Source organism: Ictalurus furcatus, chromosome 28, assembly GCF_023375685.1.
Source record: "Ictalurus furcatus strain D&B chromosome 28, Billie_1.0, whole genome shotgun sequence".
NCBI lineage: Eukaryota > Metazoa > Chordata > Actinopteri > Siluriformes > Ictaluridae > Ictalurus > Ictalurus furcatus.
Window position 1 is genome coordinate 7,103,020 of NC_071282.1, and position 27,190 is coordinate 7,130,209.

Sequence of the window (27,190 nt, forward strand, 5' to 3'; positions counted from 1 at the left end):
CCACAATTTTTGAAGGTTCATTATTTAATGCTAAACAGTGCAATCATACTAAAAGTGAAACTTATGAGAAAAATACGACAATGTTAAATCTACTAACTAACTCGAATGCCTAGTCACATTGATATTTTTATATCGTTAAAATCTACGTCTATTAATATTCTTACTTGGTCTTATACATCACCTCAATAGACAGTTCTGTGTGGTATGGGAGAGCTTCACATCGAGATTCTGCATGATCGTATTAGGAGAGAGTACAACCTTGAAACACACTTGGGGCCCCTACAGGTTGCCTACAGAGAGACCATAATCCAGTCAGTAACCACAGCAGGTAAGACTTCTGAACAGTAAGTCTAGCACAGACGTTCAGGACTGCTTGCTTTATTTTCCTGCTTTAACACACCTAACTCAAATCCTCAGCTTTATGAATGATTAATCTAACATAAATATGAGAATTGAACAGGTAGATAACACTACAGTGCAATCTAAGGAATACCAGCTTGAGTATAATGCAACAGTAAGTCTATAGATTAAGTCTGGATGCTAACCAAGTGAAGTATTTCAGCAGACTGATCCAAGTATGAAAATTACTGTAGCAGAAGCAATCAGTGAAGCTTATGAAGAAGACTGGATGTAGCTTATCTAATCACACTCATTAATGTGGACAAACCATGGAAAACAGTTTCATTCTATTGCAATTTCACCAATTCAAGTAGTTTTAAAAAAGCCGCAGCAAAATCAAGCATTTTTTGCCGCAACAATCACAAACTCCTGCTAAATCCTGTATGGACTGATTCACTCATTGGAGTGATACGTCTGTTTGGAACCTTTAAGAGGTTTAGCGACAATTTAGTATAATGATCATGTTTAGATGATGTGTACTTATTAGAACGTTGAGGTTTACAGTATAAAGCTCAATTTAACTCAAGTGTGAGTAAATATTACTTACAAGAGAAGAAAACTTCTAGTTAAATTTGCTTACATTTTCCAAGTTTTTCTGTCTGGAATTTGTTAGCACACTTTACTTGTAGATTTCATGCCAGCAGAACAAAAACTGCCACACACACACACACACACACACACACACACACACACACACACACTCACTCTCTCACTGCTCTGTTTCAATTTCTATGAAATTAGTCAAAAGTGGTAATGTGAAGCACCAATGTAAAACAAAACATAACCACTTCAGATCTTATTTATAGCCATAAACCCATCGCTAGTGGTTTTGTAAGCAGGAAATGTTATACTACTGTACCCTCGTTCATTTAGGTTAGTTGAATACCTCTGGTATAAGTGTAGATTTTGAAAAGCACATGAGCAGAAGACTCACCAGCAACACAAACTAAACTACAGCACATGTGATAAGTGTCACGGCAGATGCCTCAGTGACCCGATTAGAGCTCTGACCTTAATGAAGTTGAAAGTCATTAAACCATAGAACAAGGTTTGGAAGCAAGCAGATAGTAAGAGTGTTACCCTTATATTTTAAAATCTTTTGAATGTATGTCACATATGCTTTTCTGAGTGTATTTTTTAAAAATTAAAAAATGAATCTTTATATTGGTAAAAATAAAATTTCTAGTTTTTTTTTGCTTCTTGTTAAATAGTGTATTTATTATAACAAATATAAATACACGATTACTGCAATTCATAGTTCTTGGGGTGTTTTTTTGTATTAAAAAAACCCCAAAAACTACAGGATGGAATGTTAAAGACTAAAGGTGTTTCCTTGTTTATGATTTAATGGCAGCATAGTTTCAGTTTACACAAAGTGTATAACCCTGGTGTGTCAGTAACACTGATAAGAGATTTCAACCTACATAGAACACTTGACTGAATCACATGCAGCAGTTTCAGCCACAATTATGGCCCTTATGTACTAGATATTACAAATGCTCTATAAGTGTTTTCAGTGAAAATCGATGAAATGCTTAGAAAGCTTACAGCTTTCCTGTATCTTCTTGTATGTTTCAGACACTCTGGATCGCACACTGGGTGAAAAGAGGCATGTTGTTACTGTAGAGCTGACGGTGAGTCCATGGGAAGCATCTGCTCCAGGCATGTCGTCTTGTCACATGACTTATGAGGAGGAAATAGAAGGCCAAATTTCTGCTGACATTAAAGAGGCAGTGGAAAGTGGAGTTCAGAGTGCTTATCTCCAGGGTAAATTTAATATGTATCCACCTGTTTTCATGGCATTTTTTTTGTAACCATTTTTTATATGATAAAATTAAGAACCAAATGCATCTTGAGGAAGCTTAATGGAGCTAAAATTCTGAATAGTAGTACTGGGTTTAAACTTACTCTCGCTCCCCTGTCAATCACAGTGACACTATAGCCAATTGTGAGCTCTTCCACATGGATATGTGAGCTCATGTATGTGGAAGAGTGTAGACAGCTCTTTGGTTGACTTCACGTGTCTTGAAAGAAGCATGAATTGGCTGGTGACCAAATTTGGTGGAAATCAGGGAAAAATAAATAAGAAAAATGTGTATCCTTGTTTTTTGAAAATAAATAAATAAAAATTTCTCCCCATTATATTGCTCAATCTTTCCTCTCTTTTTTTTGCATTCCAGTCACCACATGAACTCATTAGGGGTATATTTCATGTCCATTGATTATATTATTCACAAAATATTTTGAAAAAAAAATATTCTTTCTAGCGTTTGAGACAAACATGTGATTATATGTTTGGCTGACACTGTTACTGCTCTTCAGAATACTAAATAACTAGCTGTAGCTGATGCAATTTTGTAATCTTTTGGAAGTTGGTTATTGGTAATCTTTTCACTTTGGAAATTCCTTTCAGTTTAGCCTAAAGCGGTCACAATTTGCTTTGAGAGGACAATGCTCTCCATGTTGGTATAAACTTGCTTATTCTTGTAATTGGCTCTGATCTGCAGGTCCTGTGCTGGGTTACCCTGTGCAAGGGGTTCTCACTGTGATCCACAGTGTGGGTGTGGAACCTGGCACCTCTCTGGCCATGGTGTCGGCCTGTGTGTCTCGCTGCATGCTTAAGGTACTTCACACACAGTCTGTGTCTCACTCTGGATCACAAGACAAGTATACCCGTTGTTGTCACAAAGCTGTATGGGGGTTTTATATATATATATATATATATATATATTAATATATTAGGGGTGTACTCACTTTTGTTGCCAGCGGTTTAGACATTAATGGCTGTGTGTTGAGTTATTTTGAGGGGACAGTAAATTTACACTGTTATACAAGCTGTACACTCACTACTTTACATTGTAGCAAAGTGTCATTTCTTCAGTGTTGTCACATGAAAAGATATAATCAAATATTTACAAAAATGTGAGGGGTGTACTCACTTTTGTGAGATACTATATACACACACACACAGACACACACACATATATATATATATAACTATAGAGTAGTATATTTCAAATCCAGTTAATGTGAATATATATATAAGTTTATATTATATATTACTAATTTGATCTTCAATGATGAAGTAGAAATGCTTTTGTTTGCCGATACCAATTATTGGCCAATACATCGGTGCATCTCATATATCTATATATATATATATATACACACCAATAATCGGTATCGGCCGATAGTTTAAAAACATCCGATGATCAGGGCCGATTATATCCTGTCAATAAAAAGAAGGCTGGAAAACACATTGACTTTATGCTGTGTGTAAATACGATGTCTCTTGTGTGGAATGATGACAAAACTGCAGTTTGTAAGCTCTGCACCTCTTAAAATTTTACACCGGATGCTGCAGCAGTGAAGCGGGAGTTTCGGCATTGAGTCATTTTTTTTTTTTGTCGCGCTGAATTGAAGCGCCAGTACATCGTTGAAAGATTTAAATCAAGTGAGTTGACAAAAAGTATATATTGCACAGAAAAATTTATTTGTAGAGTAGTATATTTCATATCCAGTTAATGTTAATATATAAAAAAAGTTTATATAGTACCAGGTTGATGTTCAATGATGAAGTAGAAATGCTTTTGTTTGTGGTTTGCACATAACAGGAGGTTTTTCAGAAGTCAGTCAATTAATTCTGTTAATATTAAATAACATTCAATAAGTTAAGAAATCTTAATTTAATCTTCTGAATTTAGTTAATAATGTGTTAATGTTAATCTGAGTTCATGAGACCAGTTACTGTGAAACAACTTGTTGAAATGCAGAGAATAAAAGTTTTTAGTTGCATTTCTTTCTGAATGAATAATTACTATTAATTTAGAAGAAGGCATAAAAGGTAGAACTATCGGTATCGGCCAATATCACTCTGAATAATCGGTTATCGGTGTATCTCATAAGATTTTTATAGCTGATGGAAGTTAACTGTGTGTAGGGGCTGAAACAGGCAGGGGGGCAAGTCTTAGAGCCTGTGATGTCATTGGAGGTGACTGTGGATGAGGAGTATCTGAGCTCTGTGCTTGGTGACCTAGCTCAGCGCCGAGGAACAGTCCGCGACATCCAGAGCCGCCATGACAGCAAGGTACTTTTGGCCACTGTACCGCTCGCCGAGATGATGGTGAGTATCCTTTTTAGTTAAAAAAAAAAAATGTTATTATTAATTCTCAAAAGGGAAAATGTGAATACTGATATTAAATGAACTTGATATGCATGGTGTTTCCAGGGATATTCCACTGCGCTGCGCACTTTGACCTCAGGAAATGCCACCTTCTCACTTGAGCTGGCCCGCTATGAACCCATGAACCCTCAAGACCAGAATGCATTGCTCAACAAGATGGCCGGCCTGGCATGATATCCCTTTCCTTTTCTTGCACATTTATAAATGCGTTTTCCTTAATGAACACTTTTATTTATTAATTTTACAGAAGATACTTGTTTCACATGAATGTCATTGAGTCAATTATAAAATTGTACACATTAAAATATTTAACACTTAAATTCTCAAGTCTCACACCAAAAATTCTTCACAGCAGTTACAAATCAATATGGCAAGTCTTCAGTTTCATAAAACCTATTTCACAGAATATGATCCATTAAAATTTTTGCATATAATCCCCAAATTAAAACAAGGAAAAAAAGTGATAATTCATCTGGTATGTTAACAGTGTCAACAATGAAAGCTGTTAAATTGTCTAAGTGCATGTAGAAAGAAAATGATTGAATGGATATTCCTGATCAGCATGTTCCCATTTGCGGAAATGTCTTTTGGAGCTCACAGGCCGTCGTATTCATGTGGACAGTAGCCCACAAACAGAGGCTCTGCAGGGATGCCTCTCCTGAGGGGGGAAAAGATACAGTTTAGACAAATTACAACAATGACTTGCTTCAAAAATGAATTGTTTTTTTTTATTTTTATTTTAACAGGGCAGGAATATGGTCTTGAGTATTTGCGCCAAGTGTGAAAACGTCCTTAAAGTTTCCAAAAATTGAGTCCGCACCCAGGACTGATTCTGGGCTCATTTGGAAGAAAGAATTAGTGCTATGTATAGAATTGCACCAGTGACTAAGTTTATACATTCGCCCCCCCCGTGCAGGAATACCAGGGACCGGGACTGCTCTTGGGCTTGAAAACAGAGGTCACTGGACCAAAATTGTATCAAACTCTTGAGGCCCCAAGTACAGGAAATACAACGGAAAAAGCACAGACTAAATCACAACTAAATCACAAAGCCACCTGGGAAAACTTATTGGATGTTGCTGTGGCTGAATTTTGACGAATACAGGGTTTACGCCAAAATGAAACTTTTCTGCCTAAATGCTTTTGACCCTTACTTTAAAAAATAAAATAAAATAAATAAATAATAATAATATATTAATCTGTTTCCATTACTTTGCGTACCCCTATATAATCGTGCCTGCTCGATTTATATGTCTTGATTGAATCAGTCTCAGGTTTGAGACTCACCTGAGCATGCGGCAGCGATGTTTCACCAGACGAGTGTAGGCACTGTTGACATCTTTCACATTTTCATCACTCCACAACCTTTCAGCTACTGCACTGGCCCGTGGCCTGTGAGAAGCGAACATACGTGTGTGTCAAATTCTTCCAAGGACACACTTAAAATTACCAACACTTTTTAGACTGCAAAGTCAGAAGTTATGTACTCATATTTCACTCATACAAAGCATAAATTAAGAATGTTAAGTTTAAAGTCATTACTGCTGAGCGTGCAGTGGAAGTTGCTAAGCTAACTAGTTAGAAACCAATGGAGAAACATGCTCCTGAGCAAGCGGGACGCATCTTTCAGCATCCAGCCAACACATCCATTTCACCATTCCTGGGTTTTATTTTAATTAAAAGGCTATGGTAAGTCTTTTCTCTGGACTGCAACCTGCATACATCAACAGTTTGATTATAACGTGTTTCTGATACAAATTGGTCTTACCATAAGCGAGGGGTGAGGTTGGTAGCATCCACATACTCTCCCCAGAGACATGCCTCCCCTCCAATCACAAGCTTCTTCTGCTCTGCTGTGCCTGAAGAATTGAAAGAGGAAAATCACCCAATTACAAAACAAACAAACAAACAAAAACAAAAAAACAGTTCTTATTTAAAACATGATATAAAAAACAGATACCCTATAAGTACATCTGTGTTATGAATTCACTCTCTTGGAACACTTGAGATCTAGCTTGCTTCACTCTACAGGCCTCAAGAGTGTCAAAAGTTCATGATATTGTAACCATACAGAATAACTTTGAATAAATTAGGGATTTATTTTTAAAACAACATTAAGAGGATTGTTCTCTGACTGACTGTTTTCTGAAAATTGGGCCATGTTCTGGTATATACATTCTATAATTATAAATAACTCCCCCCCTCAATCATCTACACTGGTATAGGACAACAGTAATGGAGACTGAAAATCATCCTTTGATCACTCTGGTTTGATACAGAGTTGAGAAGAAAAGTGAACCAAGGTCAGTCTAAGCCAGATGCCAGTCAGAAATAAATTTGTTGTAAAACAGCACATGCCTTAAAGTTCTGTGCGATCAATAACCATTATAACAAAATGGGACCAAAGTATGCTCATGGGAATAAAACGTTTGCAACCCTTACATAGTGTAAGGGGGACTTCCATGCATCTCCTGCACAGTGTTGAAGAGACTTCCATTTTCCACAAATCTTCCACACTACAGCATGGTGGAGACTATTTCCATCTGTCTCCAATGCCATTCCACCTGCATCAAGAAGGCTGTATACTGACTAGCAACTCTAGGATATGTAGCACACATTCTATCTCTGGTGAATAAACATTTTTTCCAAAGAATTATTTGTCTTTCTTTGCGTGCACTATTTAAGGATGTTGCAGCATCATCTGAGCCAGCACTTTGGCTCAGTCATTGTTTTCATATTGAGTTCTCTAGCGTTTTAATTCGTTTGTAGTGAAAATGCCAGGTTCTATTTCATTTCTACTGTGCTTTCACACCTGGATGTCCATCACTTGTACGTGCAGGTCAAGTGCTTGCATCAACAAAGTCGCCTGTGACCTGGGTGACGTATGCCTTTTGCTAAAGGCGCGTTCACCCCAGAAGTGACCTCTTGTCATCTTCTCGCATTGGTAAGCAGGTTTCAGGAGTGCAGGCACCGCTGGTAGTCTTGTAACCCGAAGCAGGGTTGGAGCTACTGCGGCTAGCCTTTTTGTACTTATTTAACTTCAGATAGCGCCCTATCCAGCAAGAGGTAAGTGAACTCTGCTATCAACAATGTTTAGGAGTGGGCACACTCTAATTCTGCAATCGTCAGTTTACAGTTCGTGATCAGTTTGGTTAAATACTTGAGGTTGGGTTAGAATCCCCTCCCGTAGTTTTTGGTTTATACGTATCGTGGTTCAGGGTTCCCACTCAAAGTCAAAAGTGAAATTCCATGACTTTTCCCTGACCAAAATCTTGAATTGCCATGACCTACTGTACGAAGAATGGTACAATGTATTGCCTGGGTACTGAGCAGAAAAAAACTATTTTAACCCATTAAATCTGTAAGCTCGATTTCCTGGTTAACAGACATTTTCAGTGCAAAACTTAGTTTTCATTGCTTAAAAAGAACATATACTTCTCATGACTAGTCTTTACACCTCAAACAAAATGGTCCTAATAAAACAAAATATATTTCTTTACCTTTTAAAGGTACTGTAAGCCATTTTAAGTAAATTTTTAACCCATAAGACTGTCACATTCAGAAAATGAGCGCACTGTACAAAAAAAAAGAGAAGACTGAGAAATAAATATATACATACATACATACATACATACATACACACACACACACATATACATATATATATATATGCGTGTGTTTATAACATCGCAATGCGTTAGCGTCATTAACAAATAACTGGCTATCGCAAACATTACATGGAGCATAACATTAGCTGGTTTCACAGCCACAATGCAGCTGCCTCGAACAAATAATATAGGAGCGTCTTTCAGGTGCTTCGCCAAATTCCAGGTGTTTCCTCGCTTTGTTTGAAATGAACAATAGCATCAGTTGCACACCGGAAACCGATACTAGCTTTCCTCTCAACGAGTCGGGGCGGAGCTAAACTTGTTAAGCTAAGCTAAACTACTATAGTTTTTCCCGTGTGCTTGTAGGTGTTTCTCTTCTTCACCACTTGTGGACCAACTAAAACACTTGCACATATTTGCTGCCCCCATCAGGTCCGGAAGAATCGCATCCTCGGTACTTTCGGTACTTTCATTACTAACACTACTGCAGAAAAACAAGTACAGTCATGTTATAAGAATGTTGGTACCGACTTGGTACCGAAGTATCGGTTCTCGTGACATCCCTACCCAGAAGTAGTGCAAGCGATCTGGCACAGATATGGCAGGGCAAAAGCAGAACTTTTCGCCTCTCTGGCAACAACACACTGTCCCCTTTGGTTTTCACTGGGGGAACCAGCATGCCCCTTGGGCCAAGATGCACTGGCCCATGTGTGGCCAAATCGACTACTGTATGCTTTCCCTCCACTACCATGGATACTGCCCACCCTAAACAGGATCCTCGGGAGCAATCACAAGGTGTGACTAGTAGCCCCCAAATGGCCAGAGAGGATGTGGTTCCCAATATTACACAGATTACTGTACAGGGAGCCTTGGTGCCTCCCTGTAAGGAGGGATCTCCTCTCACAGCTGGAGGGTCGAATCTGGCACCCAAACCCATTCCGGCTGCAACTTTGAGTCTGGCCTCTGAAGGGCCAGAGCCATTATTAAGGCTGTGTAATCCAGCAGTTGTACACACCATCCACAACTCCTGTGTACCTTCCACCAATGCATTGTACACTAACAGATGGAAGCTTTTTTCTGAGTGGTGCCAAGCACAAAATCATGAACCAATACTCTGTTCCATACCGGTAATCCTCAGCTTTATCCAGTCCAGTCTTGATGGAGGCCTGGCAGCCTCGACCATCAAGGTATATATAGCTGCCATCTCAGCCATGCATAATAGAGTAGAGGGTGTGACAATTGGGTCCCACACCCTTGTGACCCATTTTCTTAAAAAGGTGCGCAACGAGTGAGACCTCCTCGACGAAACCCAGTATCCTCTTGGAACGTATATCTCGTATTAGAGGCACTGTGTCAGCCTCCATTTGAACCCCTAGAGAGGTCACAATTGAGGTAGCTGTCTATGAAAACAGCTTTCCTTTTAGCCATGGCATCGGCTAGACAAGTAGGTGAGTTGCACGCCTCACCAGTAAGCTGAGAGTGCCTACACTGGAGTTCTGGGAACACGGGTAACTTTATGGCTGAACCCTTCATTTCTCCCAAAGACCTTTTCTTCGTCTTATACAAACCAGCCCCTCAATCTGTCAGCTTTTGAGCCCCCAGCTCAGGAGGATGAGCAGGGGTCGAGTGCGACTCTGTTGTGCCCAATGCGAGCACTAAAGTGTTATATTCAAACGACTGCTGAATTCCGGCAGTCAGATTCACTGTGTGTCTGTCATACAGAGCATAGGCGAGGTCATGCTTTGTCCAAGCAGCGTCTGTCAAAATGGATTGTAGATGCCATCACTTATGCCGATAAGGGCAGTGGTCTCCGGATCCTTTCTCACGTTCGAAGTCATTCAACCAGTAGTGTGTCTACTTCATGGGAAGCCCTACGAGGAGTCCCTCTTCCAGATATTTGTACAGCCGCATCATGGGCATCAATCTGCACATTTGCAAGATTTTATAGGGTGAATGTGGTCTCGCACAACCCAGTGGCTACAGCAATTTTTCCTCTGGCTTCACAGCCTTTGTTAAAGGGCACATAGAACTTCCTTGTGACCTTGTTGGTATTACTCATCCAGGTGCTTAAAGCACCGCTTTTGGCGGTCAGTAGAAATGAAATAGAATGATGGTTACGTATGTAACAGTGGTTCTATGAATTTCGGATGACCGCCAGAGCTTAGCAGTCACTTGGAAGATTCGCGAAAAGATTGCCAAGAGGTCACTTCCGGGGTGAATGCGCCTTTAGTGGCAAAAGGCATACGTCATCCAGGTCAGAGGTGACTTTGTTGGTACAAACACTCGACCTGCACGTACACGTGATGGACATCCAGGTGCTTAAAGCACCGCCTCTGGCGGTCATCTGAAATTCATAGAACCACGATTACATACGTAACCATCATTTGTATTCCAGTTTCATTTCTAAATGTTCTGTGGGTTATAATTAAGAAAGTAGCAGTTCACGTTAGTTATCTAGCCCTCTAGTCAGCTAACGGATGCGATAACACTTTACAATAATTTTGTATTGTGTAACATTAGCTAACTGCATTAGTTTACAAAAGATAACTGTAAACAGCAGTTTTAATAACAGTAGTATGTTAACATTGTGAATTAACATTATCATACAAATAACAATACAATAAAAATTATATTTAACAAATAATACAAACTGTACACTAATAACCTAATAATTTGTTTTGACAGGTCTGAGTTTTAAAAATTGCACCACCAGAAATGCTTCAGGACAGATATGCGCAGTAGCACTGTAACTCTGGTTATCGTTTACGTCCTTGAAATGGTCTGAACAGTGGTGGCTCAGCGGTTAAAGGCTGCGGGTTACTGACCAGACAGTCGGGAGTTCAAGCCCCCTCACTGGAAATGCCCAATTTGACAACCCAATCTGCTTCAGGGGTAGTCATATTATGGCTGACTATACACTCTGACTCCAGCTCCCAAAGCTGGGATATGCAAAGAAAAGAATTAATCGTACTGTATTGTATATGAGACAAATAATTGTTTCTATGTCACTATCCCCAGTTTGATGAATCACAAGCCAGACTGCATTATAGTGACAATATTTTCCATGCTATCAAAGCATTTTCCCATATTATATAGCCCTAACCTACTAGGATGTAACCTATGGCTGAACTAATCCATTAAATTCTCTTCTGTTTTATCCCCACTCACTCACACACCATTGAAACTCTGAGGGTCAGCCTTGTAAACTCCTTGCCAGTCTTGGCCATAGCTGATGCGGTTTAGGTACCAGGGAGAAGAAAGTAGGGCATGAAACCCAGCTGCGGTTATGTGGGCCATCTCACTGTTGTAGTCCGGCTTCTCCTTCCACACGTGGATCTGTGTGTCTGCTTTCAGCTATGCAGAAACACACTGTCACAATCGCGTTTGCAAAAAGCATGCATCATCTTGGTCCAAGCAAAAGCACTGGGATAATGTTTAGAGTACAACCATAAATATGGGCAAAAGGAGGATATTGCTTGTTTTGTTTTACATATGTGGGATAAAATCTAATTCAGTTAACTGAATTACTCAAATTAATTGTCCTTCAACTTCACACACAAATGCCACAATTTTCTGTTATTAGCCTCACACTTCAAGTAATATTTATACCAAGATGGTGTTAACACCCAAGTGAAAAGTATAGCATTATCAAGTCTAGGGATGCACCGAATGTTCGGCAACCGAAATTATTCGGCCGAAAATAGCAAAAAAAACAAACAAAAAAAAAAGCACTTCCGGTGTTCGGCCGTATAAGTGAAAAGGCCGAATAAATTTGACCGAACAATGACATGTTTGATGACGCGACCAAATAGCCAGCAACCAGAGTGAGATGCACGAATTTCACGACCTCCACTTCTGGCAGCGCGCTCGGAGCGATGAGGGGGCGCGCGCATGCACGAGCTACGTGCACGAGCACATGCTCTTCGGATGTTGACAACCGTGACATTGTTTACTCTGGACACATGCATTTGTTTTGTTTCTGTTCCGGAGTATTCTGTCACGTCGCGAGACGTAAGGGAGTAGAGTACGGAAGCAGGTAAAGACGTATTTATTTAAGGGAACATAACATTAACAACATATCTAACTATACTATATCTACTATAATACTCCGCGAGGTGTACAGGGAGGCGAGCGGTATATATCCCCAATATAATCAGCCGTATAGAACCAAAAAGAACCATTTTTTTCAATAGTCAATGTACTTTTTTGTTGTAGGCTACAGAGTGTTCCATTCTTTCAGCAGTCAGTTATAGGCCTAACATAGGCTATTCAAGGGGGGCTCAAAGATGAGCACATACAAATATTTTTATTTTACTCATTTATTTAAAGTTATATTGTGCCTTGTTGGTAGCCTATGCCTGCTGGCATGAAAACAAAAAAATGTTCAGTGTTAAATAAATATTTTGAAATTGTAGTTTTTGTAATTGATTATTTTCTTTGAAAAGCAAGACAAAATAGTAAAAAGCACATTCTGACTATTTAATTTATGCAATGGTGAAAAAAAATGGTAAAATAAATGGGAAAAAACGCAAAAAAAACGTGTTCGGCCTTCGGCCAAGTTTTTCATCATATTCGTTTTCGGCTTCGGCCAAGAATTTTCATTTCGGTGCATCCCTAATCAAGTCCTATAACAAAACAAAAACCCACCAATTTTAACTGCAGATGCAGATTCTACAGTAGAAAGATGTTCTATACTGTAAATTTTCATTTCTTATATATTTATCAATAAAACAGTGTATCAAGTACAGTTATGATAACTGTATAGCCACACAGTTTGTGAATGTGTACAAAATGTAAAAAGGGTCATCAACACTGCCATATTGCCAAAACCACATGCTGGCCACGTGCAACAAGTGAATGATTAACGCTGACTAGGGTGAATGTATTGTGTTGCTATTCTAAGGCATAAAAGTTAGTTGCATGCATGAGAAACAGCTACAGTTCAGCGCCCCCCCCCCCCAAAAAAAAAGGGGTCAAATGACCTACACTAAATTTTGACCCAATATGCATGTTAGGGAATTAAATTTTGTAATATTTCAGCTCTGAACTCTCTGATCTCAGTTGATTTCAGTGATTTTGACCATGGCATGATTATTGGTGCCAGAAAGGCTGGTTGGAGCATTTCTATAACTGCTGATCTCCTGGGAAAAAAAAAAAAAACATCCAGCGTTCTTCAGTGGCCTTCACTGGATCTGAATGCAATGGAACACCTTTAGGATGTGGTAGAATGGCAAATTCGCAGCATGAAAGTGCACCTGTAAAATCTGCACGAACTGCATGATGCAATCACTTCAAGGGGGGGGGGATTGCATTGTGTAGACGGAATACGAACTCCAAAGCAAGAAACTACTGGTAATGTCAGAGCCTGTAAAGAAGAACAGCAAATCACCAACTAAATACAGGTCAACAGCACTAACAAGGGGAAACCCAATTCAAGGCTAATGTGGCTTACAAAGTATGTACACTTCCCAAGGTAGAAAGGAAAAAGAGGAGGCTATCCCCAGCTTTGTAAGACCGGGTACCAGTAGCTTCATCCTTGGTCATTAGCTTTTAAGCGGATGGCTCCAAATTGTTGATGTCGTGATATATGCCCAAGTATGATGGCAGTGATGTATTACACAGTATTTGCAAAAAAAATACTATGTGGCACACAGATCACACATAGTGGTATCCTGGTGTTTCACACCATCCCAGGCAGTTAGAAGGGGTGATTAGATAACTGTTCTTATGCTAAAAACAGGCACTGAGTGATCAGCGTTCAGTGCTTAATTTCTTCAAGACAAGTAGGAATAATTGGTCAAGCACACCAGCCTGATGACAAACCATTGTCAAACCAACTGCAAAGCCAAAGTTTAAAAAAATTCAAGACAAACAAATGGGGGGGTAAATTAATGTTAGAAAAAAAGGGAATATTAATAGAAAAAAAAAAAATTACTGTCGAACTGAAACCACTAAGGTGTAGCTAAACAGTTTAGAAAAGGAAAAAGATGAAGCAGAATAAATATTCTGGGGTTGAATCACTAAACCTGAAGCATGGGAATGAAGCATAGGCTAATCTCGGCAGTTCTGGTGAGTTACAGACAATCCACATTTTGTACTATAGCTATTACTGACCCTGAGAACTCAACTACTGGTTAATCATAAATAAAACTAATCACAAATATCAATGTGAATCAGACATACTATAAGAGTAGATATCTACAATAAAAAAATATTTTTAAAAACTGACCATCGAAACTGAGCGGCTCGACCTTGTAGTACTTCTGCCAATCCTGTCCATAACTAATGTAGTCCAGGTACCAGGGGGCAGACAGAATGGTGTTGAAACCTGCCCCAGTCACATTCAGAAGCTCCTGATCCAACTTGTTGTTTATCCAAACCTCCACCACTGTGTCAGCTTTCAGCTGCAACAAGCACACAACTCATTGGATGGCTTCTAAAACAAGTCTAATAATAAACAAAAAAGGCCTATTGGTTGAGCAAGCACAAATGCAGATCACTGCATGCCATGCAAGTTTGGTAGAAGGGTTAGCAATGCAGCTGGCAAGCTCAAAATGGAAAATCATTATTTTTAATCATTATTTTATTTTTTATTTTTTTTAATGAGAATTCAGTAAAGTAAAAAATTACCCTGATGATTAAGGTGATGATTTTGATGATTTGCTGATATTTTTCCCGCTCACAAATAAAAATCACAGATCATTTGCATTTGTCATTCTAGGTTAAGAAAATAGTTCAGCAAACAATAAAAATTTACATAATTTGGCCATTACTCTAAATATAGTCCATAAGCATGACTGCTAAGCTCGCCAACAAGAGAAGCTTTAAGCTACTAGTCTACCTTTGTGCAGCATGCTTTGGTTGATTGAGAACCGTGGTAGGAAGTTGTGTAAAATTTAATCTTTGGCCAAAATATTCCTTTTATTTACCAGATGAAAGTGGGATCATGGATAAAAAGTGAGATCAATTGTGCATTTGAGCACTGGCTTATGAAAATACATACTGGATTCAGCAAAAGACCATTTTACCAGATATTACAGATGGTTCCTGTTAAAAAGCTTGAAGCGTCCTTATCAGGCCAAATACCAAATGGCTTCCTATTCACTATAAATAATAGAGCATTATAGAATTGTACCCATGTAGTGCACTATACGCCCAACAGATTTAGCCACAAAATGTGTGATAATTACAAAAGACCCATCACTTAATGTCCCAAGCATATTACAAGTTTTTTTTGCTGAATATTTATTTCCATTTTCCACAATCAGGATTTTCAACTGTCCAATGACTACTTGCAAATAAGACCTAAATAAGACTACCTAGTCTTGTGACAGAAAGAGGAACCAATGTCAAATTAAATGACAGCAATAAAAAAAATAAAATGGTCAAATTTGCCTATTTAAATTGTCCTTTTAATCTTGGCATCCATGACCATCACCATTCCTTGCATCAATGGCATTGCCTTGCATATTCCAACATACTAAAAAAAAAAAAACCTGTGACAGTGTTGACACCCAGTGATTTTGCTTGGAGCGACATCTATAGCTTGGCATTTTGTTGTTTTTTCTTGATTATATAAAATTCTTTACAATAAAAAAAAAACACCATCTCTTACCTTAACACCATTGTCAAAGACCTCCTGCCAGACCATGTAGCCCTTATTGGTGGCTTTTACAATGTCAAGGAGCCTGAAGTTAGATTCGAGTCATACATTAATGACATTAGTTTGAAGGTTTTACACAATTTTCATGAAGAGAAGATCTCCTACCTTTGAATATAGTAGGACTCCAGTTTGCTGTAGTCTTGGCCAAAGCCTTGCTGCTCCATAAATTTCTGAATGTCAGGGTTTGACCTCCTAAGGGGGGGGAGGAACACTCACTTCAGACATTTTTACAACTTAACTATACGCCCTGCTTTGGTTGTAGGAACAAAAACCAAGGGTTACAGTGTCTCAGCACTCAAAATTGACTTTAAGTATGTTTTCACCCAAATGTTTCACCAAAAATTAAGCAATTTAGTTTGAAAAGTCAGGGCAAAAGAGACATTTAAAAGAGAGTACAACACAATGGCATTGCCGTGCTATCACAGCCAAATTCTACTGAAGGGTCATCTTTTCCACCTCGATTATAACTTTCATGTGCTATATTTGTTGCAGTACGTCCAAGTTAGTGAAGAAAAAAAATCTCCTCTCACCAGCAGGAGAAATCGACCTCATCTCCCCCAAGGTGGATGTAGGCGTCAGGGAAAACAGTGCTGATTTCATTGAAAAAGCGGGCCATGAAGTCGTATGTGGAGTTGAGGATGGGGTTCACAGGACCAAAGGTACCTGAAGGAGTGCTGCCCGAGTAGCATGAGGTCAAAAGACCAGCCTGACCTACACAAAGTTGAAGAGACACCAAGGCCATTAATTTCTAGTAGAATTGTTGCCTGCACAAGTCACTCATTTCAAATTTCATGCATCCCTAAAATATGCATCTTGTTTCATAAATCTGTATTAAATTTTAATTGAATGACAAAATGCTAATGTGTGTACACACATTTCATTATCAGCAATTACACTGGAAGCATTTGGGAAACATTTTCCAAATATGTTGCTAATAGTTTTATTTATATTTTTTATTCTAAAGTCAACCTTTATTGGATTTCTGCTGTAGGCTAACCAAGCGTGCTATATAGATTCCAAAATTTCCATTCATTGCAAGTCACATTTGCAATTGCACAGTCCCCCCAAAACTATTCATTTGTTTGTGCTGTACACCAAAGACATATTGCATTGAGATAAAAAGATGTACATGAGACAAGAGTATAGGATTTCAGCTTTTATATCCTGACTGTTGTTTTGGGGTTTTGCTGTTGTTGTCGTCATCGTCATCAGCTGCTGTTTTACTTGGCCGACCCATTCAGTGTCTGTTGCTCAGTGTAGTTTCTTTCTTTTTGAAGACATTACAAATTGTTGTATTGGCCATTCCCAATGTTTGTGCAATGCCTCTGATAGATTTTTCCCATCTTTTCTCAGCATCAAAATGGCTTGCTTTTCTCCCATGGACAGCTCCCTGATCTTCAGGTTGGTTTACCCTTTTTAACAAAAAATGCAGTTTTCCCAGGTGAAACTGAAGGCTAAACTCAAGAGTAGAGGTTCGGAGCTATTTATTGTTTAATCAATCAATCTAATAGGACACACCCAGATAATAAGAAAGACCTGTCAGTCACATGTTCCAATATTTTTTCTTACCTAAAAATTGGGAGGTCAGATACAAAATGTGCTATGGTCTACGTCGTTAACACATCTACATATAAATATCAGGAAACAAAAGCTGAAAGTCTAAACTCTTCTCATTCTTCTTTTGATCTCAAACCCAAGTGTCTTCAGTCTACAGCAAAAACAATTGAATTAGCCTTGCTGATCCAATACTTTCAGAGGGAACTGTAAGCATGTAAGCAAGTGACATGAGAAGAGTATTATTTGAGAACTAGACCATGTGACCAAGCTAAACCACTTCCTAAAACTAAACTAAAATCCCTTTACCATTGTTTCACCTTAGGCAGAACATGCACAGACAGCAAAACATACAAAGCACACATTTATAAAATATAAAAGAATAGTACACATGCAGTATATCCCATATGACTTTTCACTAACCTTTTCCCCATGACTGGGTGTGGCCTGGAGTGTCGAACTCGGCAATGACTCGAATGCCTCGCATACGAGCAAACTCAATCACCATTTTCACATCAGCCGGTGTGTACACGTGTGTGTAAGGGTGATAGGCTCCCTTTGGTAACACAAAACATAACATACAAGTAGTACACATGATCCTAATTGCAGCTAGAATAAAGAGAACTAGACTATGAAATGATATTGACAGGATACAGCCCACTTGAAATAAGTGCACTGATAGAGAAATATGACTTTGAGCCTACAAAGGAAGAGAACACCAGACCAGGGTGGCTACTGAAACTAATGTTCCTAGAAAATCTGTAACATTGTTTTATAATATATTTTCACCTACCCGCTACTTCCAAAACAGCAGCCGTAAAGAATAAGAGGAGCAAATATTTTTTTGAATTTGGAAACAAACTAATAATATGCTACATTATTAGTATATCAGTTCTAGAAATTACAGCGTAGCTTTTGTTATGTACGTATAAAGAATGGTGGACTAATTAACTTTGCCTAGTGCAGATTTGATCCAATTTTCTCTACTGAAGTAACCAAATTACAGAAGACAATAATCATGAATCTATTGTTGTAAAACCTCAGAAAGCAATGATTCTTCAAATGATCTAATGTGTCCCAGCCCATAATTTACAACGGTCTTGCTGAACCTGCTTTTCTAAAGATAATAAGTAATTAAGAGATGACTTAATGATCACAGGCAGACTGTGCTGCAATAAAAGTTGAATACACTTGTGTTTTTTGAAGCAAAACCTTCATTGAAATTTGATAACATGACTATGGAATCTGTAAGCACCCAGTAGTTTTTAAGTCATATTAACACTTATGTTGTAGTAATAATTCTAAAACTCTTGATTAAGCATTCAATGCAGTAGAAGAAACAATGAGCTGATAAACGGCGATCTTTGATACAGATCGTGGCAAATCCTGCAAAATACCACTTCCCGCTCTTCTCCTCTTCTCTAATTACAACCACACCCTCAAGTACAGCTTAGGGCTGTGACTGCATTTCAGCGTGGCACTACTGCAACATACTGCTGAAAGTGAAAAGCAATGCAAAGGGGAATTACATTCACTTCTGATACAAAGTCAGCATTTAATTTAAAAAAAAAGCAACAAAGACAATGTGACATAACAGCAATGCAATGAAAGGTTTTGTTTCAGCCTGTGTATTGCATTTCACACTTTGTGCCTGGTGTGATTGCTTTTTTGCCAAGGAATCTGCTCCATAGGTCATCGCTTGTGGTGTCTACCAACTAATGAAATAAAAGGGTGTCTGTTTCTCAGAACATACTAGAACATAGTCTGTATGCTTTACCTTACAGTGCAAGAAAAAAAAGGTTTAATGAATGAATCAATTTCAAAAATCAGAAATGAGTACAGAGAAATTAAACTTAAAAAAAAAAAGGCAGAGAAAAACAAAGCTTTTTTGAGAAGATTGTATAAGACAGCTCACTCTTTGACTGAGGTCAGGGAAAGTCCGACTCAAGAAGGGGAAGGAGTGATCGTCCACAATGTGCCAGTGGAAAACGTTAAACTTGTTCATCGCCATGGCTTCCTACAAAGACAGTATGAGAACATTTGGTTATGCAAAGCATTTTGTTAGAAACTTTTAAATAAAAGCTCATGCATTTGCAAACATGTGCAAAATTGCTACAGTTTCTGACCAGAACCTAACTCTTGAAAATTCAGTTGATACATAAATATGTTGTATTGCTCCCGAGGAAGGTTTCCAAACATAACAGTTTGTATCATTTATCTGTCAAATCTACAAGTTTAAAATTTAAACGGGTAATTATCTTCCAACATGGAGTTACTAAATAGGTGGACTTGAGTCCAGTTCCTGACTCATGTGCAATTTAATCTCCCGTATAGGTCGTTATGCAGTGAAGAGAAAATGAACCTTGCTTGCTATTTATCTGTCTTCATTGTGAAAAGATAAAAACATGAAAGAATTATAGTACATTGTTCTTAAATAGTTTTTGTATATTAACTTAATCCTTTACTTTGAGGGACTTTTGCTCTTTTGTCATAGCTTTCTCAGGACCATAAATAATAGCTAGTGTCACAAAGCTGCTTTATAAAAATCTGGATGTAGATTTAGATCCTAAAACACAACCTTTAACACATCCTTTAAAAGACAAGTTGAACTTTGCTGTTTGCTGGTTTGAAAGCTAGCAAAATCCAAACAACAACACTGACTCTGCAGAATGAAACCAATCCTGACATCTTGCTTAGTTAAAACATTTGTCTGTTTTATTTATGATGAAAGATCTTGTGATGTGCATTTTGTACTTAGTCATGAGAACCATAAATGGTAGACATGTGATTTTCTAGACAAGAAGTATCACTACTTCATTGAGTTGTTTTTTCAAAGTGAGAGTAGATAATACACTCCATGGAGAGGGGAAAAAAGCACCAGAACCAGTTTACCCAATAAATCTATTATATAATTGCAACTTGTAGGTGAATGATTAGTGACTAGCCCTTCTGTACCCAATCCATCGATGGAAAGAGACCAAAATAGCACCACTGCTCACTAGGCAGTGTTAATTGTAAATATAGCTGCTCATACCAACTAGCATTATGCACTGATTAGCTTAGTAATACAGAATGAACTCATGAGTGCTGTGACGGAAGAACTTTCCAGTCTATAAATACTGGAGAAATTTACTTATTTATCTTTAAGTGAGTTCAATTCATTAGCAGAATGCATATGAATACGTCACAAGGAAGAAAGCAGGTATCCTGACCAAAATAATGCAGGTATCAGCACTTCAAATTTAATACTTTTTAATTAATACTATAGTTGTATTTTGGTGTTATCCATCCACAAAATGTTTTTTTCCCCCATTAGCCTTCTGGCTTGTCCACGAGATCTTGAGAAAACTGCAGATGGGCAGCAATGTTCTTTTTGGAGAGCAGTGTTTTTCCTCCTTGCAACCCGATAGACACTGATAGACTCTTACCCAAAAAGACTGAGTGGTGTAATAAAATCAAAAGGTGCTTCAACAAAGTATTAGCTTACGGGTATGCACACTTATGCAACTAAGTTATTGTAAATTTATTTTTCCTTTTTTCCCTAAAAAAAAAAAAAAAAAAGTTTGTTTTTCACTTTATTGGGGAGTGAAATTTATATCACTATATAGTATAGTACAATATAATAAATAAATAAAGTATATATAATTTTATAGGCTTAAATTAAATAAAAACCTAAATATAAAAAAATTAAATGAGGCTTTATTTTAGCACTTCCGTCACTGAAACAACTCAATACAGCCTTTTTGTGTCATGTTGTTGCAATGAGAAACATCCTGAAGGCGCTGTGGGATACGGTATTGTGATTGAAGCACATTTCTCTGCCCTTGTTCTGCACAGCTGCCCTGTCTTACATACCTTTGGTCTACGCCTATTTAATGCCAATTTCCCCCACCTACTGAATCTCCTCAATCCTGCAATTACCCTACCCTAACTGTAAGAAAACCAGAACAACAAGTCTTGATGATCGTTGGATTTCTAGCTATATACTTTAACTATATAATTACAGAGTCACATTATGCTGAGCACAATTATTTAAAATCCTGATGGCCACAAGTATCCCATATACACTGCTTATATCTGCAGGAAGGATTGACCATGGCAGGCATGCTGTTATAGGAAAATAACAAAGGAGTGGTGCAATGTGTACTACTTACACAATTAATAAATGCCCACACTCATCACTAGAGGTAAATAGATTCGGCTTACCAAATTGGCCAAAATGACTTTGAGTGGCAGGAAGTGACGAGATGAGTCCAGCAGGATGCCTCGATGAGCGAAGCGAGGAAAGTCAGATACGTCTGTCTTGTTGATAGTAATCTGGTGCAAAGAGATGCCAAATACACACAATCGTTTACCATTTTCAATTTATCGTCATTGAAATAACTACCAGGATCAATGCAATCAACTGCATGTAGAATGAACTCACAGCTCCATAATTATCTTCATACACCAGCTGGCTGAAGGTCTCAAGTCCTTAAAAAAAATGTTAAAAAAAAAAAAAAACAAGTCAAAGATGATGTGCGTAAGAAAATGTAACATTACAAAATAAACAGTCTATGGCTTTTAAGGTACGCTTGTATCACACAGAGATCACATTATCTGAGTGAGGGGAGGAGAAATCTGTAAATCTTAATAGGAAACCAAGTACAATGTATGCAAATCGTGGTAAAATATTTTGCCACATGTATGCATACTCAATAGATGAAATTAAGTTTTTAATAAAGACTACATTATAAAACTTAAAAAGAACTAATAGGTATTATGTTTGCTAGTATGATAACTTTTTATCTGTTTTATTAAATTTTTGCAATAAAATATCTGAGGTTCCTAGTAATCCCAAGTGTTCTTTTAGGATACTGACATATAATCAAAGACTTCAGTCCATCCATCCATCCATCTTCTATACCGCTTATCCTTTTCAGGGTCATGGGGAACCTGGAGCCTATGGCAGGGAGCATCGAGCACAAGGCAGGGTACACCCTGGACAGGGTGCCAATCCATTGCAGGGCACAAACACATACACATTCACACACCCATTCATACACTACGGACACTTTAGACATGCCAATCAGCCTACCATGCATGTCTTTGGACTGTGGGAGGAAACCGGAGTACCCAGAGGAAACCCCCACAGCACGGGGTTTCAAACTCCGCACACACAGGGCCACGGTGGGAATCGAACCCCCGACCCTGGAGGTGTGAGGCGAACGTGGTAACCACTAAACCACCGTGCGCTCATAAGACTTCAGTCATGACTTTTCAATTAATTTCTGATGACTTTATTAAAAGGTACCCATCTATTTTTACTGTGGAGGTGTGAATTGTTTGCCCAGAATGGCTTGCTCACCCCTCCTGCAAACACCCGTTTACCATCGCCCTGTTCATCAGCATCTAAACATGGAGTCATGATGCTCTACACACAGTAACCCAACAGTGTCCAGACTTGTGGCGATAAAATAATTTTTGTTTATACTGACTGAAAATGTCCGATAAGTAGAACGCCAGCATACTGTGAGAAAGGATTAACCTCAGAAATGACAGTAAGATTTAATCAACAAAAAAGTACCTGGGACTGAGATCAGCTTACCTCTCAATGCGCCCCATACATTTGCGGCCTTAAGAACAGCTGCAGGTTGGTCCACCAAAAGCTGATCTAAGTAAAGAGGAAATGACATTAAAAAATATAATTAAATAAGTGTAAAACTCCACTTATAATGGATATAAAAAGTCTACACACCCCTGTTAAAATAGCAGGTTTTTGTGATGGAAAAAAAATTAAACCAAGATAAATCATGTCAGAAACTTTTCTACCTTTACTGTAAAATTTTAAGCTATTGATTAAAGTGAAGAACAATAATCATTTTAGGGGAAAAAATGAAAAATTTTTTTTAAAGTTTATTGTACATTTATCACAGCATTCAATCTTTTTTGGTAAGATTCAATCAGTTTGGCAATATTTTGCCATTCTACTTTGCAAAAGCATCCTAACTCTGTCAAACTGCCTGGGCATCTCCTGTGCACAGCCCTCTTTAGGTCACCCCATAAATTTTTGATTGGATTTAGGTCTGGACTCTGGCTCGGCAATTCCAAAATCTGGAACTTGTTTTGGTGAAGCCATTCCTTTGTTTGTTTGCCTTGGGTCATTGTCATGCTGAAAGATGAAATTCCTCTTCATCTCAAGTGTTTCAGCAGAGGCCTTAAGGTTTTGCAACCAAACTGACTGATATTTGGAACTATTCATTATTCCCTCCACCCTGATTAAAGCCCCAGTTCCAGATGATGAAAAACAGACCCAAATCATGATGCTGCCACCACCATGCTTCCCCACGGGTATGGTGTTCTTTTAATGATGTGCTGTTTTTTGTGCCAAACATATCTTTTGGTATTATAGCAAATAGTTCAACTTTGGTCTCATAAGACCAGAACACATTATTCCACATGGTTTTGGGAGATTTGATGTATTCTTTTTTTGGTTAGAAAAGGCTTCCATCTTGCCACCTTACCCCATAGCCCAGATATATGAATAATTCAGGAGACCTGTAGGGAGCATCCAGTACTTCCCAGAAATTGCTGCAGTTCTTTTAATGTTGAGGTAGGCCTCTTGGCTGCCTCCCTTACCACATTTCTCCTGACCTTCTCATCAATTTTAGAGGGACGTCCTGTTCTTAGTAGTGTCACCGACATGCCATTTTATCTCCACTTGTTGATTATTGCCTTTAGAGTGTTCCATGGTATATCCAATGCCTTGGAAATGTTTAACACTCTCCTAATTTTTCAACAATGAAATCAAGTAGCTACTTTGTAAACTCTTTGTGGCCCATGGCTTTTCCAGTTGATTGATGACGTGTATACTAATGAGTATTTTACATGAGTTTGAAGGTGACTGGTTGATTCTGAACACTGCTACATTCCCAATTATAAAAGGGTATGCACACTTATGCAAGCTGGGTGTTGGAAGTTTTCATTTTTTTTTCCATCCCTAAAATTATTCTTATTGGCTTTTCACTTTTATTAATAGGTTAAAATTTCACAATAAAAGTAGAAAAGTTTGACACAATTTATTGGTTTGATTTCTTAACATCACTAAAACCTGCCATTTTAACAGGGGTGTGTAGACTTTTTATATCCACTGTATATTAACCAGCACTATTCACTAATCTCGTGGAACCTCTCACGCATTGTAACATCTATAAACATTTGGTGCCTTGCCAGTCTCAGTCGTCTCGAAGACTTTCCCCATGTCAGAAAAAGTAAAGGAACAGCTTATACCTAGGACACTGACATTACAATCTCCTTCCAAAAATGTTAATCATCTCCTCACAAAAAACACCACATCAATTATTTAACAAATTTTATTTGCTTAAGTGGCAAATCCTCCATACGAGTGCAAGTTATTACTATAGATGTGACTTGAAATAAAATCAACACTGAGCTGCTGTTACAGAATATGGTTCAAAACGTTCTGGCCAAACAGAATGAAGAATTCAACAACACTGTGGTAAATACAAGGTTAAATGGTGCTGACCTGTGGGCAAAAAAAGTAACCTACTACCTGAGCTCGTTTCAGTTTAAGTAGGCCTAATATTAGTACTCTGTAGTAGTATTTACTCCAAGCATCAATTAACACCGTTCTAACCTTTTACACAGCTTTCAACAAAATCTACAAACCAAGTTTTAGACTAGTTTCAACATGTCAGATCTGTATGATGATAAAACTGTGACTTGATTTTATAAGAAGCATCCTAGAACATGGTTAAAGCTCTTAAGCAGATGTCTTGTATTGGATTATGGTCAAGTTAATGTTCGGATTAGGAGAAGTGGATTACTGCGACTACAAGTCCTAACTGAAACTGCAATTCTCCCTTCTGTTTATTCACTATGTACATCTGCATGAATGAGATGCATGGACTTTTTTTGGACGTTGTAAGAAAGCAACTCCCTTACTCAATGATCCATACTTTGTGTGTGTGTGTGTTTTTTTCCACAGAAGTGGAAGGGCATGAAGGAAGAAAGGGAACTCACAGGATTCATCTGTTTTTAGACTCGGATAACCATCACACTCCGGGTCAGTGGATGTGATCTGCACCTGAAGCTCAGACAGCTCGGAGTCCAAACCTTTATCTTGGTTCATTCCATGTTTCTTCACATAGTCAAACACGTAACTGAAGTATCTGAAAGAGAGAATCAGAACATGTCACATGACTGCTACTGGTCCATATAGACTTTAAAACACTTTAAAAAGACTCAATCACAATAGGTATAATTAGGCACATAGATGCCACCATTCCTATTCAATAGCATTATACAGAAACCAGATTAGTTATGTGCAGACATTCCATTTCAATTTTACTTGGATAGTGCTTTTAACAACAGACACAGTCCCCAACATGACATGAGGAACTAAACTCAAAAGTGATGATATTAATGGTTAGAATGAGAACGTTTAATGATGGTTTTAATGGAAACTGTAATGGTCCCTGTTGGTAATTTGTTGCCTTCTATTGGAGGCATGTTATGTCGAGCGGATACCATTAAGAATCAATAACGGTAATGGCTAGCTAATGGTTAATAATGGTATTTGTAGTGGAAACCATTAGAATTTCTGTGATGGTTTCTATTTTTTCCACAGCAGGGAGGTTTCTTCCCCATGTCATCTCAGGGAATTTTTTCCTTTCCACCATCATCTCTGCCTTCCTCATTAGGCATAAATCTATGTCTATATCTACAGTATTTCCGGATTTCTGTAAAGCTGCCTTGTTACAATGTCCATTGTTAAACGCACTACATAAATAAAACTGAATGAAATTTTAGCAGAATTATGACAAATAAAACTTACTAAAATGTACTTCCTGTTTGACAGAAAGACCGGTTTTTTGTGTTGTTTTTTTTGGAGGGATTTTTGACTCGGGAAACAACAGAAAAAAAACAGCAAATTCTGAGTATATAAACAAATAAATCAGTTTAAGGTTACCTGCGGAAGGCATTTTGGAGCAGGCTGCAGCTCGGTCCCGCGGACGAATCTTTAGCGTGAACGATTTGAAAACTCGAAGCGCTGAGTTTGAATGCAGTCGGGGTCGTCTGATATTTCTGTGGCAGCGGCCAAAGCGAGACATCATCAGTCTCCCGATATCTCTCTCCAAAATGATCAAACAGCCAACCATTACAAACGGTAATCGTTAATAACAGCGTTAGCGCACGCATATTGCTCAATGAGTTCCTGCTCAATCATATGACTTCTTGTACGCGTCCAGAGGACTGTATAGCAAACTGCTTGGTACCGCCCCTAAACAGCTCAACCAATCAGAATACTTGGTACTACATGAACAGGAAAAGGGATATGTCTCGTTGGGATAACGGCGCCGCCATCTTAGAGAGGACAACAAAATTCCGTTTAATTCTACAGATAACCTGGAAAATATGCACAAAAAAAGAGATAAACAATAATTATTTAAGCAATGACCTCAGAAAAAGTTTATTAAGTGGCTGAGAAAACCCGTTTGGAAAACTGGTTTCCTCAATTGCGCATGCGCACACTTTGATTACGCTTTGTCAGCTCTGTGCGGCGCATGTGTGTAATTTTACGACATTAGTGTACATTTTGTAGCATTTCAAACAAGCATCTCAATTTTGCATGTGAGAACATGATTGGAAAGATGAAAAACGTTTGATTTCTTTCAAACATTGTAAAAGTATATCTTGCGGTTATAAATTGTAAAATGTTGCGAGGTGAAAACATGGTTTAACTGTGTGTATGGGTATGGGTTTATTAACATGTCACACCTG

General features: G+C 38.2%; 2 protein-coding genes across 4 annotated transcripts in view; one reads left to right on the forward strand and one right to left on the reverse strand.

The window, feature by feature from the left end:
* Positions 1-4,803, forward strand: part of gfm2 (GTP dependent ribosome recycling factor mitochondrial 2) — a 28,094-nt gene extending 23,291 nt beyond the window's left edge. Inside the window, exons 16-20 of the mRNA XM_053618042.1 lie at positions 190-328; positions 1,978-2,166; positions 2,907-3,022; positions 4,340-4,522; positions 4,628-4,803. Coding sequence (XP_053474017.1) covers positions 190-328; positions 1,978-2,166; positions 2,907-3,022; positions 4,340-4,522; positions 4,628-4,756 — 756 coding nt within the window. The 3' untranslated portion in view covers positions 4,757-4,803. The remainder of the gene's footprint in view (positions 1-189; positions 329-1,977; positions 2,167-2,906; positions 3,023-4,339; positions 4,523-4,627) is intronic.
* Positions 4,792-26,758, reverse strand: hexb (hexosaminidase B (beta polypeptide)). 3 transcript variants are annotated; one of them, XM_053618043.1, is made up of 14 exons: positions 26,379-26,744; positions 25,430-25,578; positions 22,995-23,060; positions 21,834-21,880; positions 21,614-21,724; positions 19,323-19,424; positions 17,831-17,963; positions 16,384-16,564; positions 15,959-16,045; positions 15,806-15,878; positions 11,367-11,544; positions 6,351-6,441; positions 5,870-5,974; positions 4,792-5,240 (listed from the first exon to the last, which is right to left on the reverse strand). In XM_053618043.1, the coding sequence occupies exons 1-14, from the start codon at positions 26,606-26,608 to the stop codon at positions 5,177-5,179; spliced, it is 1,617 nt and encodes a 538-aa protein (XP_053474018.1). In that variant the 5' UTR covers positions 26,609-26,744; the 3' UTR covers positions 4,792-5,176. The 3 variants fall into 3 exon arrangements, 2 of the variants coding, with proteins under 2 accessions (XP_053474018.1, XP_053474019.1); XM_053618044.1 differs by lacking the exon at positions 11,367-11,544 and adding an exon at positions 14,420-14,594 and having other exon boundaries at positions 26,379-26,709; XR_008385030.1 differs by lacking the exons at positions 4,792-5,240; positions 5,870-5,974 and adding an exon at positions 14,420-14,594 and having other exon boundaries at positions 6,352-6,441; positions 26,379-26,758.
* Positions 26,759-27,190: the final 432 nt, after the last annotated feature.